The sequence below is a fragment of the Mirounga angustirostris genome, unplaced genomic scaffold, assembly GCF_029215605.1.
Source record: "Mirounga angustirostris isolate CCGP_5_RB_7025 unplaced genomic scaffold, mMirAng1.0.hap1 SCAF_17, whole genome shotgun sequence".
NCBI lineage: Eukaryota > Metazoa > Chordata > Mammalia > Carnivora > Phocidae > Mirounga > Mirounga angustirostris.
Genome location: NW_026991725.1, coordinates 6,683,247 through 6,698,366, shown reverse-complemented (window position 1 = coordinate 6,698,366; position 15,120 = coordinate 6,683,247). Strand labels below are relative to the sequence as shown.

Genomic DNA, 15,120 nt, shown 5'->3' with positions numbered 1-15,120 from the left:
CCTAACACCCACTGCCCACTCTACTATAGCATTTATAAGCTCCAGCAATGTGGGACATTACTCATTTTTTGGTCAAATGTAAAAGAGAAAGACATGAATGGCAAGAAGCAACAGACCCCTGATGTGCTAAGTTAAGTTTACTACATTATGCGATAGGACCACAAACCTTCAAAGTGATGTTTCTTCACATGACTGCCTCACTATTCATTAAAATATTGTAGCAAGCCGGGGCACCTGGGTGGCTCAGTCGGTTAAGCATCCGACTCTTGATTTTGGCTCAGGCCGTGAGTTTGAGCCCTGCTTTCGGCTCCACACGCAGCGGGGAGTCTGCTTGAGATTCTCTCTCTCTGTCTCTCTGCCCCCCCAATAAATAAATAAATCTTTAAAAAAATATATATTGTAGCAAGCAGCCTCAGAACCGTCAATTTAAGAGAGAATGCAATTGGTGCAAAGTGAAAGATTTTCTTTCCAATCCTCAAGTCCCTACTTTCCTCATATCCCCTTAGTGCTCTTATAGCTTGCATCTTCTGAGAGTAAACTGTAAAAGCCAGAAGCCTATTACTTTATTTATTCACATATTTCCCCACATTAACTGGTCCCTAAAGTGAATGTGAAATGAAGAAAATATCTGCGTGACTCGGTAGGTTACAGAGGAGAAACCAGGAAGCATTCCCCCTGCAAACGTGCCCCACCTGCACTCACTGACGGTCCAGGAAGGCTGCTAGGCTTAGCAGGGGGCACGGGGTCAAGAGCAGGTGAGACAGGGCAGCTGCCGGCCTTCCTGCCAATTGGACACCTGCGCTTCAAATGAAAAGATTGAGAGAGAAAAGTCTACATATATTAACGTCACTTTTCACATCTTGGCAAACTACCTTCCTTCCTCAGTTTCTCACAAACACATCAATCTATAAGGTATATCCATTTGAGTCTCAACAGGGAAGAACTTGGAAGGCAAGAATGGACTGTCACTGGAAGCTGTGTAACTGACACATCTAAGTAGGAGACTCCGAGAAAATGAAAACGAGCAGTCACCAGATTTTTGCTTAATTTTCCCTTTCCTCAAATTTAGAATGGAAATGGGAAGTGGGGGGACAGGCAAGTATGCAGCTAAACACGGCACAGGTTATTTTACAAGTGTAGAGCTCGTAAGGTATGCTGTTTCCAGCTGCTCAGGGAATGTGGCCTTTAGACGTCCATCAGAACAGCAAAAAGGAAAAAAAAAAACCATGTTAGAGGAGCAGATAAACACGTACGTCACAGCAGAAACCACATGAGCTAGGTATATGCAAGAGAAAACAACTGGTCTCCTCGAAGAATAGATTTGCCCACAACTTTAAAATAGACTTCCTCTTCTATATACAAATCATACTTGTCTTCTTTCCTAATGAGTATCATCTGCTTGAACAAAAAATAATTTTCAAGGTAAGAAAGATAGAAACCAGAGGATTCCATTCACACCTGTACAGAAATATTTACTTTGTAAGACAAAAAACTCAAGAGCATGGTACACAGCAGTTATTTATTTAAATACTCAAAAAGGTTGATGATGGAAAAAGAATAGGTTTATCGTGAGAGTTTATGTTCATTAGATTTATTTTATCATTTAAACAAGTGCTGCCTCCGGGTTATCCTAGCCAGACAGAGAACACTTTATGACACGTGCAGCCACTGTAAGACGCTATAATAGACACGGCCGTTATCGAATGATGTACACTGGGGGAGGAAATTCAGTAGTAGTAATGGTGACTGTTTATTTAAACTAAAAACATTGATAATATACAAATCTTTTTTCTCATTTGAGTGAAAGGGCTATAAAATTCCACATACAGACAAAGGAAGCAACATAATCATATAGGTAATGCCCCAGCTAACTGCCTTTAACTCACTCCCTTCCTTCAAGAAGCACTTCACTCAGCTATGCAACTTTCTACACGGCACGACAGCTTCGAGGCTGGCCTACCAAAGAGTGACTGAAAGAGAGGTGTGAGCTGACCAGGACGCATCTGTTTTTAAAAATGGAGAGAAAATGGCAAATTGTGCCTGGTGTTCTTTAAAGAACCCAAAGGATCGTTCTGAGTAAAATGTGAAATAAATAAGTGATCCATGAGTAAATACAATCTCTGAGCTGACTTAGATCTAGGAGAGTGAGCCAACCGAACACTAACAATACCATGTAGAAACATCTAGAAACATCATTTCTAGAATTCAGTTTGGGAGACCATATCTTGCCTGAATATGTACATTATTTACAAAATATTCCCTTTTGGCCTCTGAAATTTAGCCATTTTAGTTTGGCTGTTAAGCTCTTTCTTTCCATATGCTAGCCAATACTGCAGTTATAACTATCATTAAAATACTCTTATGCACGAATTACAAATATTAATAAAGTAACTCTGCATGTATAAATATCTCAATATTTCTAGCAGAATTTAAAGCATACATAAATACATAAAAGTATTTGTTTTTGGTAGGGCCAGTATTTTTTTTTTTTTTAATCATCGCTGTTTCAACAATGCTTTGTACATAGCAAAACCCAAAACTGCAAAAACAGTAGCACCAAAACTTGCTCGAAGCCAAAACGTGGAGCTCTTGAGGTCAGCTTGTGTCACGTGCCTGTAGTCAGAAAATATAATTAATGTTCAAGACATGATTAGTATGAAAATACCAATTATATTAACAGTCTACTTTTAGGGAAGTATTAGCACACTTGTCAGGCTAATTGCATACAGTAATGATTACCAAAAACATTTATCAATATAGCCACATGTACATCGCTTAGATAATCATTATCTTAAGACATAATGAAGACATTAATAAAGCCGAATGTCTTTATAATTAGCTACTACTTGGGAGTAATCAACATCTAAAATTTTAGACATTTTCTTCACATGGGAAATGGAGAACGTAGACAAATCAACCTACTACTTTTTAATCCCACCACGGTCCTTCAAACTGAGAGGTAGAACCAAGATCTTACAATCTTGAGAGTCCATTTCATGGAACTTAATATGTGATCTCCTGTGCCCAGGAATCAAAAGCTATCATGTAAGCAGTTAAGCGACAAGTGACCATACTTTTCTAAGAGCAATGCTTAAAATCAACTTTGGAAACACTGAGCCCCATAAAAATTTACCAAAAAAATCCCAAAGGGTATGGGGAAGATTTACCAGTTCACATTAATTGGGTTACTGCTGGTTAAAGAAAGAAAATTAAAAATAAAACAAACAAAAAACCCCCCCAAAAACCAACCCTGATATTAGACAGGCAGTGACAATGGTACGAACTAAAGGACATCATGTAACATGATGGACTGAAAGGTAAATGACATAAAAGAAGCCATATTATTCATGACAAGAACAGGGACAGCCTGTACCACAAACTGAGTTTGTGAGCATGCTCAGTTAATGACACTGCTAAGCACCCTCAAGAGTCTCAAGTATGACAGCTTACCAGAAAGAGGATAATGCTTGAAAGCAAAAGTTGGAATATTTTATTCAAGTGTCACTGGAGTTTTAGTTAAATGAGCACAATTGAGAAGATGTAGAAAACTTACAGAATTAAGAGCTTAGACTGTCTAGTTCAGGTTATTTTACAACTAAGAAACAAACAGATTTGAAGCAAAAGTCAGACATCGTTAAAAGACCAGGACACTGACATACGCAAAAGAGTTAAGAGCCAAGAATATCAATTGTACAAAACGACTTCGCCTCAGTAATAGAGTGACGATTGGATTAGTTATCACAAAATGCAATCTGCCCATCCTAGAACAAGTCTATAATACAAGCCAGAGTGCTCCATGCTTATCACCATGGCAAAACAACACACAGCACTCCAATTTCTTATTCTCCCCAGTTCCTAAAAAAAAAAGAAAAGAAAAAGAAAAAAAAAATCACTCCTGACATATTATTTTACAAAAGCAAAGTGATAACACAGATTCATTCCACCTTGTGAGTTAGTTCCTCCAACAGGCAATGTTTTATTGATTGATTTATTTCAAGTTAGGGAAGAAAATTCGTAGGTTTCAGTTTTTCCAGTTGGAAAAACCCCAACAAGGCCAACCCACTAGTTGTGGGAAATGTTACCTGGCTTCAAGACAAAGTGGACCATGGGATGACTCCATGAAGATAGAATCTTCTACAGAGCTGACGGCGTGCACCTGGTAAGTAATCCTGCCTTCGTCCTTGGCTAACAGCATGGCACCCCACTCAGCTACCCAGGCTCTTAACCTTTATACACATGCACAGAGTTTGAAGTTCACAGCAGAGCTCACAAAAGAAGGGGACTGAAAATAACATCTCTCAATTAAACATCCCACACAGAAACTGAGTTGCCACCCTAATATGATGCATCTCGTGCTTTCTATATTTAAAATAAATGTATTCTGTAACAAATTGCCAAACTTCCAAAAAAAAAAAAATCTATGGGTACTTTTTAAAAACACTCACATACCAGGCAAGAAAACCTAAGGCTGTGATATACATTCTCTATATATCCCTGCGAGGCTGGTCCTCGTAGGTCTGAAACACTAAGAGAAGCCCTGGAACCCAGTCCCTAAACAGTACCTGACGGTAGGTGGTGATCATAGGTATTCATTCAAAATGAGGCTAACAACTATTAGTCACAAAATGTACTGATGCTTCTGACTGCAGACTACCAACAACTGTAAACATACATCTGCAAAAAATTGAGTCCAACACTCCAAACTCATGGACTATCAGAGACCTATGATGAGAGTTTCAAAGTGTGTAACTCCAAATCAATAGAGATGCATAGAATTTAAAGTGAGAACACAGGCTAAAAGGGCAGTAGAGCTTCTGCTTCGGCTTTGGTCTCTCTCAGATTTTTACGCATCTTCACTGATAGAGGATTTTTAAAAGTTTTTTTTTTACATTTATTTATTTATTTATTTTTTAATTTATTTGAGAGAGAGAGAATGAGAGACAGAGAGCATGAAAGGGAGGAGGGTCAGAGGGAGAAGCAGACTCCCTGCTGAGCAGGGAGCCCGATGCGGGACTCGATCCTGGGACTCCAGGATCATGACCTGAGCCGAAGGCAGTCGCTTAACCAACTGAGCCACCCAGGCGCCCCTACATTTATTTTTTAATTTGGGGAAGAGAAGAACTAGGATTAAAGCTAGCTGTCATCACCTTAAAGTCAGTCAAAACGATTTCTCATAAATATTTTCAAGTATGGAATCCGTTTCACACAGCTCCCTTTGTTGTATTGGAAGCAAGTATTACCATTCATGAAATAATGTATTCTGACTTTATTGCTTAGTTTACTTTTGCATTTCAAGATAGTAATGACTGTTTTCCACAAGCTATAGTATAGCCTTCCATAGGCAGAACAGCAATTCATATTTATATATGAGAAACAATAAAGACACGTGGTGAAGCCACATTTAAAACTTAAGGCAACTACTAACTCATAAGATATACTTCAATCACTCCATCAACCTTATAGTGGTTATTTAAGACACCTGTAGACCTGGAAGTCTACTTAGAGACCTATTTTATCCCGTTAGCATGTGCATTTAAGAGCTGCACTAACCAGGCTCTCTATATATGAGAACGCATTTATAATGGATGGCACACCTGTCACTGCTTAGCTGACTCACAGCACCTGAACAGAGAACAGTGTGACGATCTTAGTTGTATTCCATACGTATGAGAACTGAGCCATGTTTGTCATTTCAGGTCTCAAGCTGAAGCAGAGTAATAGTTTCATAAAGCTGCTTCCTAGTTCATTTCAAAACTCAAGCAAAAATAATTCTTCCACAATTCAAAAGTATAATTTTTTCAAAATGACTCACATAAAATATCATTTTAGAATAAATTATCTTATGGCATACTTTTTTCTTTTTAGTTTATTATTTTTTTACTGTCAAAAAGGTAATATATGCTCATTATAAGATACAAGGAAAATAAAAGTAGGAAGGAAAAAAAATGACCTAGAGTCCCATCACCTAAGACAACTAATATTTAGGGTATTTCCTTTTAGACTTTTCCTATGTGTTTCTTACATAGCTGCAAACATAATGTGTATAATGTGTATAATTTATATAATTTTATATCCTTTTAAAAATTTACTATTATGTAAATTACAGAAACATCATTTTAAACAGCTTTATTATATATTATATCCGATTCCCCTATGGGTGTGGCTGTCTCCATTTACTGGTGACTATAACTAAAGGGATGAATATCCTTCTACGTAAGATTTTTCTCTGTATTTAGTATAGTTTCCTTAAGACACTTCCCAAAAATGAATATTACAAGGTCAAAAATCTGTGTGCATGTGTGTGTATAAAGATTCTTTTTAAAAAACCTATTGAGAGGCGCCTGGGTGGCTCAGTCGTTAAGCATCTGCTTTCGGCTCAGGTCATGGTCCCCGGGTCCTGGCATGGAGTCCCACATCGGGCTCCCTGCTCAGCGGGGAGTCTGCTTCTCCCTCTGCCTCTCTCCCTGCTTGTCTCACTCGCTCGCTCTCTGACAAATAAATAAAATCTCAAAAAATAAAAATAAAAAATCTATTGATATAACAGAATCACATTTTCCTTCTCTATGTACAATAATTTAGATCAGCAGTATCTCTTTTTAGAACATAAGAAATAATGACGAAATGCTGGAATATAATCCGTAATTAATCATCTGAAACTTGTCAGAGCTTCTAAGTTCTGAGATGGAAAATTCTTCCATATTGGATGCTGGCTTTCTGCTTAGAAGTGCTGAGGGCTCATATGTCAATCAGATGACAAGCGCTTTTGTTTTTTTTTTTTTTTAAGTAGGCTCCACGCCTAATGTGGGGCTTGAACTCACAACCTGGCAATCAAAAGTTGCATGCTCTACTGACCGAGCCAGCCACGCACCCCTACGCTGCTACTTAATAAGGCAGAGAGAAAGGGAGGTTTCAAACTTCAGGCAATAAAGGCTTAAATTAAGAAGTGTCTGTGTGAACAAGGCATATAACAGAGTGACCACAATTCCTATGTACCTTTGCACAGAATGCCTTAAAGAAGGCATACAAGATACTTTTGATTCACTCTACAATTTATGACATATGTAAGAACATGAGTTAAAATCTTTATTGGTTCAATGTATTTGACCAGTAATAAAAGGAATGGTATCAGTTACAATATTTAGAAACAAAATGATCAAATTCTAAAGGGCTCAATGGAATTAAACCATTCTAGCTATTCCCATATAGGGTATTTTTAATATTGTTTTTTATAACGTGTCCCAGGACTTTATATCTCGGGTATATAGACTATATTGCAGAGACCTAAAAGTCTGCAAAAATTACAATTTAAGGAAGGGGGAGAATCCAGAAAGGTCCAGATGTCAGTTGCAGGCTCTCATGAGGAGGAAAGAAAAGTTCAGTGGAGCGAACTCAAGAGCAGCGCACTGAGACTGCGGGAAGAGCAGTCCCACCAGGCACGTTTACCAGCCGTCCTGTGCAACTTTGCAGAAATAGATGTGAATTTCCTAGATTACATTCTTTTCATCTCACCACCCGATCCTTTCCAAACCCAAAGCAGAGGTGCACAGATGCAGGAATATGAATGTTCTTCTAATTTTATAATTCTATCCACATATGTATTTCATGTAGGAATTTTTAAGTTAATACTTTGCAACCGCCTACATAACTATAATGCATGGAACCTAGTTACTAGTGCTCATAGACAGTACATACAGCTTTTTCCTAGTTGCAATTACATAGCTCAAGTTGAAAACTGTACCGAGGTCACCAAAATTGTAGTTAAATGTTCTGTTTTTAAATATTTCACTTGCTTTTTAAAGCCTTCTGGGCCCCCCCCCCCTTTTTTTTTAAAGATTTTATTTATTTGAGGGAGAAAGAGCGAGCTCAAGCAGGGAGATCGGCAGAGGCAGAGGGAGAAGCAGACTCCCCGCTGAGCAGGGAGCCCGACGTGGGGCTCAATCCCAGGACCCTGGGATCATGACCTGAGCTGAAGGGAGACGCTTAACAGACTGAGCCACCCAGGTGCCCCTGGGCCTCCCTGCTTTTATTCCTCCCATTGTTTTCTTGGTGTTTTGTTTTTGCCTGGTGAAGTATCTTTTACATTCATTTCTAATAATAATGCCATTACTCTTAATAATAATTTTAATAATGACAATTCTTCTAATTGAACTAGTAGGCATGAAATCTTTTAATAAGGTATTTCTCAAGATAGGTTAAGAAGTCAAAATATTGTATTCAACAAAGATGAACTGCAACACAAATCATAAGAAAGCTGTTAACTGAGCATGCCTAAATAGTAACATACTTTGGAAAAGGACGTAAGTGTGCATCAATGTCAATAAATGCTTCACCAAGCACTAGAAGAACCAAAATTTATACATGATCGTAGATACATGGGAAACACATAATATCTATATGTTACCTACTGATACTTAAAGATCAGAACAGGAAAACTCCACCTTGTGGCATCCTTTAATATTCTAACCAACGGCAAAAAATTTAAAATGCAAGCAGCGGCTTACTTAATGAGAATCTATAACATAAGCTCTTATATAATTTTAAACATGACTATGTATCCTAATTAAAAGAAAAGCCTTGTAAGGACCTTGATACAAGGGAACACAGAAGTTTCATATGAAACTAAAACACAGGACAGACTTTGTTGGATATAATAGTTTACTATAACATAATATCCTAAGAACTCTTACATTCCCAGAAGACTCTCTAGAACATTAAGATTTCTAGGTACCTATCCTCTTCATAGGCAATCCTATGAAAAGGCAATTCATATCACTGTGACAATAATAAAATCCTTTCCTCAAAAAACGGGCTCCTATTAAGGAACAAGTTAGGTGATTATTAAAACAATATGAGTAAATATCACTAATAAATGGCTTAAAATAAATGCCACATACACCCAAATTTAAAAATGCATTAAAAAAATTGGGCAAAAAATTCAATGGGTACAATGACTGTCCATCATACCTTTGGGTCACTGTAAATACTCACTGTGAACTAGGCACTTGGTTGCTAAAGTAAAATGCTGCTACTGAACTTAAGAAGTAACATGAACAAATAATTCATATGGCTGATGCAAATAATAAAATGGGATGAAAGAAATCCTAAAACCAAAATATGTATTAAAGAAAACCACACCAAAATAATAAATTATAAAATAAACAATTTTGATTAAATTATAGGTTAGGAGAAGTGGGAGGATTACACACAGAAATTAGCTGGGACAGGGACTGAGAGAAGTTAAAAAATGACTAAGTGACACAGACATACAAATTAAAATGAACACCTAAAGGAAAGGACAAATTAAAGTCCACAGCACACTACAGTACAGTAACATCGTCATGCAAAGTAGGAGTCTTCTGAAGTCAGAATAATAAATACTTGATAACTAAAACCCTGGGTAGTTCAAACCAACAATCCAGCTCACTCCTACATAATCATTTTAACACTTTCAGATCAAAAAGGTAATTTAAAATATAATCAGAAGGTATATTTTCCCAGTACCATAATTTACATTATTTGAAATAGTGTAATAGCATTGCCAAAGATTAAAATCATCTGACCAGATATTAATCATCTTCCAAATGTATTTAAATTCAAATAATTCCAGTTATTCATAAACTGTTCTAAAGAAAAACAAACCTGTTCAGATCACAAGGGTGAGACCATAATTACTAGAGAACAAAGTTACATGTCAGATACATAGTTTAACACTTTTCTCACATCTTGAAATAAATATATATTCAATTACATTAAAAAGAAAAAATATTACTACTCTCTACTTAAAATATGTACTGTCAGCAAATAAGCTCAAAAAGAGGGGGGGACAATATTTACCGGTCAAAGACAGATAGCTAGGGAAAAAATGGATAATTTCAGAAATGAATCTGTGGGAACTGCCTAAATATAAATTATTAGGCTTAAATCCTCTCATGATCAGGTTATAGCACTTCCTTTTGTAGCCTGAGGGACTAAGGTTACTGAAAACATAACCAAAGTTTAAGGGAAAAAAAAAATTTTTTTTTTTAAAGATTTTATTTATTTGACAGAGAGAGAGAGAGAGTGAGAACAGGAACACAAGCAGGGGGAGTGGGAGAGGGAGAACCAGGCTTCCCGCCGAGCAGGGAGCCTGATGTGGGGCTCGATCCCAGGACCCTGGGATCTTGACCTGAGCCGAAGGCAGACGCTTAACGACTGAGCCACCCAGGCACCGCTAAGGAAAAATTTTTTAATAACATAGTATTTAGAAAGGCACTTAAAGGCAGGTCCTTAATCTTCTTCATCTTCATATTCTGCCCCAGCTCACAGCAGGATCCTATCTAAAGCAGGTACTTAGGTATCTGAGTGAATAAATCACAGAGGCAGAGGGAGGTAAAGGGAGAATGTGGCCTCAAACATGTACTATCTCTGGAAGTGATTTATTTCAACAACCAACATGTTAACAAGCACACTAAAACAAGACATTAAATTTGAGATCAACATGTATGTACCAATACCCGTCTATTAATTTCTTTGCAGACATTTAATGAAACTTTTTGCTTAAATAAAAACTTTAAAACTACTCTTTTATACTTCTAAATCAAACATGAGACGTGGCAGATTTCTAAAACCAGAGACTTAAGGCTTAGTGTTGAGTGAGACTCCTCCCTACTGAATTACAGTGAAAAATTCCTAAGTGACTTTTACCCAATTAAGCAATCCTTTTTCTGCTTTATAACATTAAGATTTATCTAGCATGGCGAACCAATGGTGACCAACCACCAAAGGCTGCCACAACCTGAGAGATAGTAGAGAAAGAAGGTGACCCTATCACCCCTGACTTTCTCAGATTCTTCATGTAAAAGGGAGTAGAACTTGGTTGGTGGGAAGGGGAAAGAGACAGTTTCATTCCTTGGGTGTATGTTTTTCTTTTTCTTTTCTTTTCTTTCTTTCTTTTTTTTTTTCCTTTTGCCTGCAATTTCACAACTCTAGGCCATATCTGAAGACCGAAGTTGCAAGCTGGTGGCCTGTAAACATGTTTTATTCTGATCAGTACTTTTAAAGATTTAAATTTACTTGCCATTATTTGAATAGCAGGAAATTTCACATAAAAATCCTGATGTCTAGTGTCTCATAGAATCAGAAGACCTGGCAACAGCCAGCCTGGACAACAACAAATGGCCAGAGCTGAGTCGTGGCTGCCTCTTTTAGACAGGGGCTGGCACGGTCCCTATGTCTCTCACTTCTCATACTTGGCCACCTTCGTGCATTGACATTACCCATCCAGACCTTGTAGGTACCTAAGTTCTGGGGCTCCACCCCCATCTCCCTTGTCTACATCCTTCTGTAAACTAGGGGAAACTTCAATACAGAACTAAATTTCCACTGTACTTCTATAAAATTTTGACACACTACAAGGAATCAGGAAGGAGTTCTTTGAAAGGTACACTGGTTTCCCTCCTTATCTTTTTCACTCATTCCATTCTTGATTACTAGATGTCGGGATGTATGCTGACATTACCATTAAATTAGTTCTAGTTTATAAACTGATATGACAAGATATGCTGATTTGTCTTCAAAGATCATTGTACAGAGTACTTTACCATGAGCAAGCTCATCCATTAATACACACTCAACCTTTTCCATTTGGAAGCTGACTAAACTGACCTAAGAATAAAATTGTCACTAAAGATGCAGACAATGAATCAATCTGCAAATATGGACACTCAAGATCTTACAGGGTAAGTAAAATAGATGGTTTTTGATTAGCAATTATTAGGAGCCAAGGTGGGTTCACCGAGAATAAGATACCAAATAGATGTCACTTCCTATTCAGACAAAATTACTACATTGGTGGATCAGAGGAATGTGTTAGAAATTACATACTGATTTCAAAAAAGCCCTCTGTGAAATCTCTTATAAGATAATAAGAGAAAATATGGACTAGATAATAAAATATTTTTAATTTATAGAATAATCTTTCCCCAAGAATTTTAAACCTGTGTCTTTGGGAAAAGAGATCTCCAAGGGAATACTTCAGGGCTTGCTGGCTTTGGCTTCCTCTCTCTCTCCAATCTCTTGGTATTCAACATTATTTTTATCAATAACTTGAACAATAAAAAAGACATATCTACCAAGTTTGCAAATGACACAATGCCAAGAGAGATATATAATGGGACAAATGACAGAAATAATGTTTGAAATGACTGAGCTAGAACAAATGGATCAAAAAGAAGAATATGACATTTAATAGAGATACATATGTATCTGTGTTTAGGTTCAAAGAGTCAAGTACAAAATTAGAGAGGAGGGGACGCTGCCTTAATAGTACCTCATATGAAAAAAAAATCTGATTTCAATGAACCCCAAGATTTATATGCACCAACAGTGGGATGGGGCTGCTAACGTTACTTCACGCAGCAGACAGGTGCTGTCCTAACTGTGGAACAGGACTTGTCCCATCACACCTGGAGCACTGCTCTCCATTCTCAGTGGCACCTCTTTTAAGAGGAACTCTGAAAACCCAAAGGGCTTTCAGACGAGGACAACCAGGACTGATGAGGTCACTAAACCATCTAATTCAAGAAAAGGCTGAAAGAAATGGGGATGTTCTACCTGGAGAAGAGAAAATTAGGGGAGACATGATGGCCGTCTTCAAATGTCTGAAGGATTGCTAGGTTGAAGAGGGAGTAGAATAGTCGTATGTTGTTCTAAAGGGCAGAACTAAAACTAAAGGAGAGAAAGTTATAGGGAAATCATTTTAGTTAAAAAAGAAAAATAAAGAGCAAAGGCAAAAGCAAAAACCCTCTCCAAGGAGGAAAGCCATCAGCAGATAAACAGAACTCTCCACAGGAAGGCTTTCAGGAAGGCATTCTGATGGGAGGTTAGACCAGATGAGTTCTGCAATCTCTTCCGACTCTACCATTTCCAACACCGGAGCTCCTGCATGTTGTTTGGTTTGAACTAGCCTTGCATTTTCTCAGACAGTCATCATGAGAGAATCTGTGTTACTACTTTCTAAGATGCCATTCAGAGGACAGAGGCAGAACTTTACCACCAAATTGGTGTGGCAGTCCCTTCAAAGCAGTCACCTGAGACGGCTGCATTCTTATTCCAGAGCTGCTAGTGCTCAAAATGTCATCGAAACTCTTTTTAGAATGCCTTGAAAATCAGTTTCTGACCCACACTAAATATAGTCTCACTGCTTCATAGCCACATCTACTATTTTTGCTGGTGGACACAAACTATCCTACAGCCAGAGTCTAGCCTCCAGTGAGAGGCCAGCAGTAAGACAAAGAATGGACCCATTTCTAACCAAAATCTATTTAGCTTGATCAGCTCCCAATGACAGCTGAATGTCAATTTCAAAGCACTCATTCATGTTTAGATACAAAAACTTACAGTAGGTACAAATTAATAGTACACAGGCTCTTCAATGCTCACAGAATGTAAATCTGAACAATGGAAGCATGACCAGAATAAGAATATAACCTTCCAAGTTCTTTGCTTTGAAGGAATGTAAATATCCTGTTTGTTTGTTTTTCTTCCCTTTCTAAAAAGCATATTACTTTCTAAGCATACTTCATGTTTTGGGCTCAATTATAAAGACCTCAAAAACCAGTACTACAGACCTTTTGCTCTTTCCATATTCCTTTGAATCCTCAAAGTTCGCTATTATTCTCATTTCCAGAAGCCATGCTCTTTCAAATAAACATTCCAGGTACTTATAATACAGAGATTTTTCAAACCCAAGATACCGTTCACACCAGTATGGTTTTAATTAAGTTACATTAGTTGAATGTAAGTGAGTACAGTTTCACATTTGGGATCAGTGTGTCTTTTCGTTACTATGAAAGTCCTAATCTATTTCTACAACTCTCAGCCAAAAGATTTTAATCTCCCTACACATATCATCCTGTCATATAAACGATACTTTAACTTCCTTCATGAAAAAAGAAATCCAAAATCTTATTTTATAGTCCCCTAAAAACATCATCACCATGGTGAGAATTTTAGTGGAAGTTAGTTGGGCATCGTTGGCTTGTGGTCTTTGTAGTGAGTACCTGTATCATAAATAGTTATCCACTTTTTTTTTTTCTTTTGTATTTTAACAGAATGCCTGGTACCCAGTAAATAAAGTTAAGAACCTGTTAAGAACTGCAGTGAAGATTTTGTTCTTTACAGATTGCAGCAAGTCTGAGTTGAGGAAGTTCTGACAGATGCAAAATGTACACCTGTTGCAGGTGCACATACAGCGTAACCGGGCATGGCTGCGAAAACACACAGAAGGACAGGAGTTGAGTTCTTACTTACAAATATGGCACAAGTTAGGGTGTGCCAACTTAAAAAAAAAAAAAAAAGATTTAGGCATAAGCAACACTAAGGAAAAGGACACTGTGGGGCATGCTAAAGTTGTGCAGAATTCCACATTTACCAAAAATATAATAAACAGCAATAGCTCCCTCCTCCCTCCCTAGAGAAAACCTAAGGAAAATTAGCTAACACTCTTGGTTTTTTTGGAGGGGGGATGGAATTATTATTACAAGCGTTTTAGTGGAACAAGTATGCACAGCAATAGATGGCACCCTCATGTAAACTAATAAAAAGAAAAACGGAGTAAGCCACAGCACCCGCCAAAAGGACAAAGTTTGCTAGCATTGAAATAACCATTCCCTCCTCCTCCCTCAGCATACACACATGCCTGAAAACCAGGAAGGAGAAGAGTGACAAATACACAAAAGGGTCAAAGACGAGTATATTCAACCCTGAGGAGATATGAACAACATCGTCTTTAATTCATCAAGCACCCTGGCTCCCAAAGGAAATCAAAGTGCTTCATAAATTTCCACTTGAACAAAATAGAGGGTTGATTTCATCTGCTACGAAAACACAGCAGCTAAGTATGATAGCATGAAACTCTGGGTAAGGATGTAAAAATCAACAGTGGGTCCAATTGGTATCAGATATGAAATTTAGGGAGGCTTTCTGACTCCTTTCTGGTTGAGTGGAGTTGTACTAGTTGCTATAGGCACTATTTCACCTCTGTCCTAACAACCAGAGCAGGGGGTCTCCAGTGACTGCCCAGTGGCCAGAGCCGAGCAGAAACACAAAGCCATCGCAGCACCCTGAAGAGGCCCTGGCACA

General features: G+C 37.8%; 1 protein-coding gene across 13 annotated transcripts in view; it reads right to left on the bottom strand.

Moving 5' to 3' along the window:
• Positions 1-1,731: 1,731 nt before the first annotated feature.
• The window catches only part of RHOT1 (ras homolog family member T1), a 60,968-nt gene continuing 47,579 nt past the window's right edge, over positions 1,732-15,120 (bottom strand). For 2 of the 13 annotated variants that reach the window (XM_045889419.3, XM_045889420.2), the window contains 2 exons: positions 14,124-14,246; positions 1,732-2,613 (listed from right to left, as the gene is read on the bottom strand). In XM_045889419.3, the coding sequence (XP_045745375.1) occupies positions 2,496-2,613; positions 14,124-14,246 (241 nt within the window). In that variant the 3' untranslated portion in view covers positions 1,732-2,495. The other 11 variants (XM_045889421.3, XM_064582467.1, XM_064582465.1 and 8 more) reach the window with 8 other exon arrangements.